The 9794-nt window shown below is 42.1% G+C and overlaps 1 protein-coding gene across 1 annotated transcript; it reads left to right on the top strand.

The window, feature by feature from the left end:
- Positions 1-3087: 3087 nt before the first annotated feature.
- Positions 3088-8038, top strand: LOC135477436 (galaxin-like). The gene is made up of 2 exons (XM_064757537.1): positions 3088-3158; positions 3950-8038. The coding sequence occupies exons 1-2, from the start codon at positions 3095-3097 to the stop codon at positions 5332-5334; spliced, it is 1449 nt and encodes a 482-aa protein (XP_064613607.1). The 5' UTR covers positions 3088-3094; the 3' UTR covers positions 5335-8038.
- Positions 8039-9794: the final 1756 nt, after the last annotated feature.

Below are 9794 nucleotides of genomic sequence, written 5' to 3'. Positions count from 1 at the left end.
TATGCAGCAATGTTAGTTGTAATTCGTTAAACGCAGCAGTTGAAGAATGACTCAACACACAATGTTGTCATCACATTTAACATACAATAAAACTAAAACAATGCAACGGGGCCAGGCTTGTGGGACGCTTAGTTGAAAAGGCAGAATTTTGGTTTGTGCAGAAATATGGTATAACAGCTTACAACGTAGATGTGTAAAAGCGCAGCAGTGATATCAGTGTGATGGCTGGAATATTTATCACACGTTGATAACACGTTGATCACACGTTGATCACACGTAGTACCGGTGAAGCACGACCTCTTGTCAATTTGTCTCACAGGGTACATTACAGGTCCAAAGTTACCACAGCATCGGATAGAAACACTTAGAACATTACATCGGATAAAAATTGGAACATTACCGGTCCAAAGTTACCACAGCATCGGATAGAAACACTTAGAACATTACATCGGATAAAAATTGGAACATTGCAGGTCCAAAGTTACCACAGCATCGGATAGAAAAACTCAGAACATTACATCGGATAAAAACTTGGAACATTACAGGTTTAAAGTTACCACAGCATTGGATAGAAAACCTTGGAACATTACAGGTTCAAAGCTACCTCAGCACCGGATAGAAAAATCGAATAAAAACTTGGAACATTACAGGTTCAAGGTTACCACAGCATGGGATAGAAAAACTTAAAACATTACATCGGATAAAAATTGGAACATTACAGGTCCAAAGTTACCACAGCATCGGATAGAAAAATTGGATAAAAACTTGGAACATTACAGGTTCAAAGCTGCCTCAGCATCGGATAGAAACATGTAGAACATTACATCAGATAAAAATTGGAACATTACAGGTCCAAAGTTACCACAGCATCGGATAGAAAACCTTGGAACATTACAAGTTCAAAGTTGCCTCAGCATTGGACAGAAACACTTAGAATATACAGGTCCAAAGTTATCACAGCATCGTATAGAAAAATGTGACGTTTTCGCGTGTAAGAGAATCAACTGTCAAGGAGTATTTGACTTTTAAGCTTATAATAGTATACATGCGAACATATAACTAACTTAAAACGAACTAATAACCGTCTCATAGGCCTTGGTATCCTGACCAAATTTCCCCATGTACAAAAAGGGACGCCATGTTTGGTGTTCGCGTGAAGGAATAAGAAACAAGAATAATTTATCTCCCTTTACCAATTACAAAGATACACCATCAGTATAGTACCACATAACTTTACAGAAGCAGACGTTTGACCGGCAATTTTGGTCGCGCGCATGATTGATTTTACAGGCAGATGAACAACGGCGAGTGGCTAAAAGAAATAAACTACAGTACGTATACGTTGTTGATGGGTATTGCTTTCGACCGGAACAAGCGTCCGTGACTCCGTAGATACAAAAACAATATCCACCGCGCGAGGCTGCATGTATTTTTAGCATGCTTGATGAATGCGGTAGCTTGTCTCAGGCTGATTGATCATTCAAAAGGCTAAAATTTTATCTGTATTCTGACAGACGAATATATCCAATATCCAACTAACATCCCGACTTCTTTATAACCTCTGTCTTGATCTTGAATCTTCTAGGTCTTGAATCTTCTCAGCACGCATCTGACCTTTCGGAGAACCTGGACGAATAGGTATTAGTTCTCACCTCTTCGCAATGGAGTTTGTTCTAACCCTTCTTGGACGTTCGGTATGCATCCTGTCTTTTCATGTTAACCCACACCTTTTATTATGTTTGAACTGATTCGTCGAAACAGACAATTGTATTCCAGCTGTCACCCAATAAGGTCATATGGAATAACGTTCTGGGTCAATAATCACAAGGCCAATTCCCCAAAACGGCGTATAAGACAAACCACCAAAGAGCCAAGAATGTGTGTAAAGTACGAAAATAGGACGGAATCAGGCACACTGAAGCGGTCAACAGTTTTCAGTGATGTTGTTCCAGACGACTGACTCAAATCAGTGTTCAAATCGTGTACCATGCTACAATATAAGTTGTCGATAAGAAAATATGTATCTCAGTTGCGTTTGATTGCAACTGTTCATATATCCGACGTGATGAATTCACACCGTGCCCGAAGATGTAAATGTAATACAGGTACTGTGTGGGTCCTGTCACAAGCTATTTACACCTAATGTGCGCATCCTGGGACAAGCCATTTAAACCTACTGTGCGAATCCGGGTACAAGACAATTACACCTACTGTGTGCGCACTGAGACAACTCATTACACCTATTGTGTGCTTCCTGGGACAAGCCATTTACATATATTATGGGTATATATACTGACACCAGATTTTGCTTTTCGGAAACGTTGTCCGCTTTTTTAAAAAATCTTTCCAGAACTGTTTCCTTGTTTAAAACAGCATGAACACGTTCCTGTATTTAGCTATTAGATTGATTTACAGTCTACTCAAATATAGTTTTCTGGTGCTGTTAAGGGTTATGGGTGGGTTAAAAAACTGTTGCAGCGGTATAGAGAGGAGCATATACTAATATGCGATAAAGAATTGAGGTGGTTTGATTCTCAAATCAAAGGTCACAAACTTGCGTTGTTGCAGAGAACGGCTTTACACAAAATGTTTGGTCACTGACTGCAATTCTTATATACGCATGATATGTCTCGAAGAGACCAAGTCGTTTCAACTAGGGGACGTATCGTTTAACACACATTTTGCTACCGTAAGCATACAGAATGCATTGAAATGTTACACTGTACGTAATCAACCGCTTTTATTTGATGTAGATCTCATCAAGCATTCGCTCAGTCATTTGGGACTTCCCCTTTGCTTAATTAAAGTACATCAGCGCCTGTAAGCAAGCCGTGAATTTATGTAAGGTCACAATGAATTCCACATTCCTTACGTGCGGTCAGTAAGTCTAAACCATCCCCAATATACTTACTTCGCTCTTTATTCCAAACAGTGTATTTGCTGATGTAAATTGTTTGTCCGCTGGGTAACCAAGTCAAAATTCCAGCAAGTCTGAAATCGTGACTTTAGAGATCGTCGTTGCCTAGACGTTCTTATAAAAGGCGAGTTTATGAGGTAAAGAGAAACATTGTAAGTGGGTTTGTACAGAGAGAGGATGAAGAATAGCGCGTTAGTTGTAATCTTCGTTTGGCAAGTCTTTATCCAGACAAAGGCCAGTGGTAAGTTTCTTACCTTTCTGTACCATTGCGTTATGTTCCCTCGCCTTTAACTCGTCTGATAATTATTGAACTCATTCAAAAGGTATCGCTTTTCGGCAATACGTATCGAGTTGAATAAACCACGCATAATTAACTAATGGGACTGACTCAATATGACAGTCTGCGAAGCATGAACACGTCAACAAATACACACTTTTAAAGCTAATGACTTTGTCTCATAAAGAATAAGTTTACCAGATTTGTTTTATTTGTTACGGGTGACCATTTGTCAACTATTACCCTATTGTCGCTACTCTGAATGAATGAATGAATGAATGATTATGGCTTAACGCTACTTCGGCAATATTTCAGCCTCATCGCGGCGAGAACAAGGTGAAAAGACGAGGAGGTTCAGGTCTTTGATATAGTAGTGAGAACATCAAAAATGAAACAAAACTGTTCGGACAGATAAGAAAAAAAAAACAAAACAGTTATTACTCGAAATCCACCATGTTTTAAAAATAGTCGGTACTCTGGTTTTACAGCCTACAATGTAGCTTTTTATTTGCTTTGGTTTGGGACAGACAGTTTGTGTGTATGTTTAAATGAAAAATACACGATTTCTTGGGCAGTTTATGTCAGCTCCTGGTATATATACCTGAACACCGTAATATATATGTGAAATATTCTGAACTAGGGCGTAAAATGAAATAAGTAAACAACGAGAAGAAAATACATGGACTGCCATCTGGGGATGTACACGTATACATAAGTCTCTGGTTAAAATTTCCTCTCTTCTCTTCATGTTTCAGACTTGGCCTTGTGTAATGGTGAGAGCTACAACATCTGGTCGCACTCCTGCTGCTTGGGAATGCTCCTGAAGAAACCCTTCAGCACAATGGACACCCTCTGCTGTGGTTCCCTCATGTACCATCCAGCACGGGAGTTCTGTTGCGGAAACCAAGTTCTGAAGAAGGAGAAGCCGTTCATGGAGTGTTGTGACGGCCAGCCGTATAACTCCGCAGCCCAAGTCTGTTGTGGTGGAAAAATCGAAGTCAAGTCTGAGCGCGGGAACGCCTGTTGTGGAAACAGCCTGTACAACCCACAAAGCCAGCTGTGCTGTGAGGGGCGGATTTGGCAGAAGACAGTGGGAGGCTATGAGGAACGGTGCTGTGGCGCCCAGGTCTATGTGGCTAACTATCAGAGCTGTTGTAGTGGCAACGTTCACAACGCCTCTTATACGGACTACCGATGCTGTGGCGACCATCCTGTCCACCGGGTCAACGAAGTATGCTGCACCGCCTACGGTCGGACGGTGATATATCCGAGAGTGATGTCGGACAATATTCACTCCAGTTGTTGTGGTATACAGCCGATGAACCGTAAAGATGATGTGTGCTGTTACACAAAGGAGGGAGGCATGTACCAGATGACGCTTTGGGCGGGCAAAGCAGGGCAGCCATGTTGTGGAAACCAGACTCTAGACTATCGGACTGAGCTTTGCTACGAAGGGTCTGTTCGAAAGACGCCTTCTGTATTCCTTCCCTGTGGAGAGGTCACATTCAACTCCCACACGCAGCTGTGCTGCTCTGGGGTTGTTCAAAACCATGGCCCCGACACCCACGGCTGCTGCGCTAGCGGTACATTTGATCTGAACAACCAGGTGTGTTGTGGTAACCAATTGTACGACTTGGATCCAAAACATCATCTGTGTTGTGACTCTCAAATATACAACAAGAACGAGAAAATCTGCTGTGGTGGAACTCTCTTCAGCAGTACTGGTCAGATGAGTTGTTGCGGTGGTACGGCATACAACATAGCTTCGCAGCGCTGCTGTGATGACACTGTTTACAATGTTTCCACGCCATCGGCCGGCTGTTGCGGCAGAGGGACATACGACCGTAAAACCACCGGTTGCTGCCATGGAAAGCCATTCAAATTGGGACAGGAGTTCTGCTGCGGTGATTCCGTTCGTGCACTTGAGTTCGGTATGTTTTCCGGCTGTTGCCATCAGAATGTCTATGACAGCAGGGTGTTTTCCTGCTGCAGCAGTGTGCTACTGCCGTTGTACAGTGACGAGAGCACAGGATGCTGCGGTCACAAGCCATACGACCCGCAGAAGGAGAGATGTTGTACACTGTTGTTTTCACCAAAGCCCTATTCAGAGCTCGAGGCAGGATACTGGGTCCGGTGCTAACTTTTACTCACCATTTGATCCTGTTTGTGCGGCGTACTTACTTATGTGGCGTCTGTATAAATGAAAAAAATCCCGGCAAAATAAAAAACAATTAGCATGGGGTTTTGTTTTATCCAGAAATATAAACATTGTTCCAGATATTATATATATATATGTCATCAATGACAAATCAAGCACAGGTGATCGTGCTGTGTGTTTTTGTTGGGGTTTTTAATTTTGGACGACATGCACTATTTGTCGAAGCCAGACAGCATTAGTTCGACAAGAAAGCAACGCCAAACATAACAATGCTTCAGTTGTGTGAAGATGCTGTGTCATTAGATGTGCATACGTATACTGTGGCTTCTTGTGGCAGAGCAAGTCCGTGCGGCCATTGAAGTCTCATGCTGAAGACACTAGATATGACTCATCACCCAGTCACAATATACTAAAACCGGGACAATCAAGCCAGTTTCGTCACTCTAATCTCTCGGTACTGAGAGAGGCAGCAACAAGTATCAATCAAAGCATTTACATGAACGGCCCGGATAGCACAATTGGTAGAGCGTCCGCTTCGGGACCGGTAGATCCAGGATCAAACCTTGATCGAGTCACACCTAAGACTTTAAAAGAGGAAGTTGTAACTTCCTCGCTTGGTGTTCAGCGTGAAGGCCATAGTGCAATGACTGGTTGACCCGTATCACTATAATGGCTCGGGCGGGTCGGCTTACTTGCCTTCGGCAAGTCGTCTCAGTGAAGCAGCACTAAATCAAAGAGCGATGGAAATCCTGCAACAGGGAGGCACATTACACGTACATGCACCCTAAGGATTCCTTCGTCGTCATATAACTGAAAAATTGTTGAGCACGACGTTAAACCCCAAGCACTCACTCACTCACTCAATTCAATTAATAAACACTAAACTAACAAGTTTCTGCAGAATATAAACTACCGGGCAAAAGAAACGTATAACTTTTAAATGCAGTTTTTTCTATGGAAAAATAAGTTGAATAAGTTTGAACGTTGTGCGAATACGTTTGCACATAAGCACCCTGTGTACACGTCACTTTTTAACGAGATTCATTGAAATTGGTGTAAGACATCATGAAAAATCGGAAAAACAGGTTTTCGGGCCCTGTTGAAAATTCTCGATAATGACCGCCGTATAAATACCGATGTAGCACATGGTAAGGGTGCAATACCATAAAAACATCGAAGAGATGCCGAGACTCACACAAGCAGAACGTGATAGAGCCACTGGTATGGCCGACATGGGGGCCAGCCAACACCACATTGCCAGAACGTTCAGTTGCAGCCAAGCCACCATCAGCAGACTGTTGGGTCGTTACCGCCTAACAGGCAGGACACAAGATCGTCCAAGATCGGGCAGGCCAAGTGTTAGAACGCCTGGCGAAGACCGGTACATCCGCACAATCCACCTGCGTAACCGGTTTGTGACGGCGACGTCAACGGCGGAAACGGCGGAAACGGCACTGGGACACTCCATCAGCAGACGCACAGTCTTACGACGACTCCGCGTGAGTGGTATCAGAGCCTATCGCCCCTTCCGTGGAATGGCATTGACTCCCCTACACCGTCAAAGCAGGTTGCGTTGGGCAAGAGTTGTACGTCGATGACAGCGACGAGACTGGGAAAGGGTGCTGTTCACTGATGAAAGCCGATATAACCTCTTCAGAAATGATGGTCGAATTCGTGTGTATCGACGCAGGGGAGAGCGATTGGCACAAAACTGCATTCAGAATGTCCACCCTTTTGGTGCTGGTGGGGTGCTTGTATGGGGCGGAATTTGTGGACAGGTGAGAACGAGATTGGTCATCATCCAGGGAAATCTGACTGGCCAAAGATACCGAGATGAAATATTGGAACCTGTTGTGGTGCCATTCGTGCATCAATAGCAAAGGGGTATCCTTTTGAAGCAGGACATTGCACGACCTCATACCGCCAGAGTTGTACTAAATTATCTGGACACCGTTGATGTCAACGCACTGCCTTGGCCAGCACGATCGCCAGACATGAATCCCTTAGAGCATCTGTGGGATCATCTTGATCGACGTCTGAGACAACGCGTCCCTCCTCCACAAAACAGGCAACAGCTCAAACAGGCTTTATTTGAGGAGTGGGACAGAATTCCTGATGACGTCATCCGGCGACTAACGACTTCCATGAGAGGACGTATTTTGGCTTTAATTGATGCAATGGGTGCTCACACACGCTACTAACGATCTGTCTTATGACAGGATAGGACATTAGGTACACCTTTTTAAGGGAGTCCCTTTACTTGCATTTGTGTAATTTTTCAGATTTACCCCATGCCTTCTTTACTCTGCCTGACAGCAAGTGTAATATCCATATGGCTTTGAATTTTTGAACAGAACTTGGAAAATGGTTTATTGCAATATAATGCTTATCATGTTGATACTGTCTGTCTGTCTTTCTTTCTCTTTCTTGTGGTGCTGAACAAGGTTATACGTTTCTTTTGCCCGGTAGTTTATATTTTATACGTACACACTGCAGAATATATACTGAATTCCAAAGGAGACGGGAATTTTTCCATTGTCAAGTCGGAAGTACATGCTGAGTAATCAAAAGTGAGTAGATATGTAATGGACGTTCCAGGGAGTGTTTTTCAATTTTAAAGATGGGTATCTTCCGCAAACGCAGCAACAGTGGTGCCAGGCGGCACCAAATTGTACCGATTTTAATTTTTTGCGTTGCCGTCGACCTTATGTTGAGTCACGTTTGACTCCACGTCACAGACGCGTTCGACTTAACTGGGCCGCGGGTCATCGGAACTAGCGCAATGGGCAATGGCAGAATACGGTCTTTTCCGATGAAAGTCGATTTTGCATCGATGCAGTGAACGGCCGAGTCAGGGTATGGTGACTTACAAGTGATTGGTTCAGTGATCCATGTGTTGAGGGTGGGGGGTGGGGGTGGCGGGTGTACTCAGCTGGGGACGCCAGGTTTCGCCCGTTTCAAAACAATGGACAAGGACGTGGTAGAGGCGTCACGGCGGATCGCTACGTCGATGAAGTGTTGAGGCCTGTAGTTGTTCCATTTTTTTACAATCTTGTTCTACAGCAAGATAATGAAAGAGGACATACCGAAAGATTGACACAGACATTTCTGGATGAACGACGGCATCCAGACGATGGATTGGCCTGGTATAAGTCCCGATTTAAATTTTATCAAGCACCGCATTCGCCATCAACCAGTTACCTTGCAACAACTGCAACAAAGCGCCGTTGACACTTACAATAACATTCCTCGGAGGTTCATCCGAAGTCTCTTCAACAACATGGGTAGATGTGCTGCTGTTACTGACACTAAAAATGGAGGTCAAACTCGCTATTGACGTTAATTTTTATTCCAGCAGAAAAATAATTCCAAAAGGCTCTTGAGACAAATAAAATGAGTTCTCCTATTTCCATTCATTCAGAAGAATCAGCACGATATGAGCTTTTAATTGAGTTATTGTCTTGTGTAAGAGAAATATGTTCTTCATAAGTTAACTGGCTCTTACTCATTTGCAGTTTATACTATTTCTCCCAGTCGCTTTTGGAATTCAGTACATATTATATACGTACATACTGCAAAACACATGTTATATATCTACACACTGCAAAATACATATTATATATGTACATTCCGCAAAATATATAATATATATGTACCCAGTACAGAATATACATTATATACTTACACAGTGCAGAATATATATCATATGTGCACACTCTGCGAAATATATATTATAAATGTACACTCTGAAGAATATATATTATATGTGTACAAACTACTAAATACATATTATATGTGTTGTCTCTGTAGAATATATATTATATATTTACACTCTGCAAAATATATTTTATATATGTACTCTGTGTAGAATATATATTATAAATGTACACACTGCAGAATATAGATTATATATATGTACACTGTGCAGAGTATATATTATATATGTTCACTGTGCAGAGTATATATTATATATGTACACTGTGCAGAGTATATAGCATATATGTACACTGTGCAGAGTATATATTATATATGTACACTGTGCAGAGTATATATTATATATGTACACTGTGCAGAGTATATAGTATATATGTACACTCTGCAGAATATGTGTTATATTTGTACACTTTTCAGAATGTATATTATATGTATACACACTGCAAAATATATATATATATATATATATATATATATATATATATACTCCCTGCAGAATGTATATTATATATGTACACTCTGCAAACTATATTTTATATATGTACACTCTGCAGAATGTATTTTATATATGTATAATCTGCCGAATGTCTGGGCATGGTACCGTTTTTTTGAAATGTTGTTTGTCTTTGTGGTTAACGTGGTGTAACGTATTGAGCACACCACAACTGTGCAGTGACATGTGCTCTCAGCGCTGACACAGCACTCAATGGCCGATATTCCGCACTGTT

Source organism: Liolophura sinensis, chromosome 11 (assembly GCF_032854445.1).
Source record: "Liolophura sinensis isolate JHLJ2023 chromosome 11, CUHK_Ljap_v2, whole genome shotgun sequence".
In the NCBI taxonomy this organism is placed as follows: domain Eukaryota; kingdom Metazoa; phylum Mollusca; class Polyplacophora; order Chitonida; family Chitonidae; genus Liolophura; species Liolophura sinensis.
This window is presented reverse-complemented; position numbering and strand designations above follow the sequence as displayed.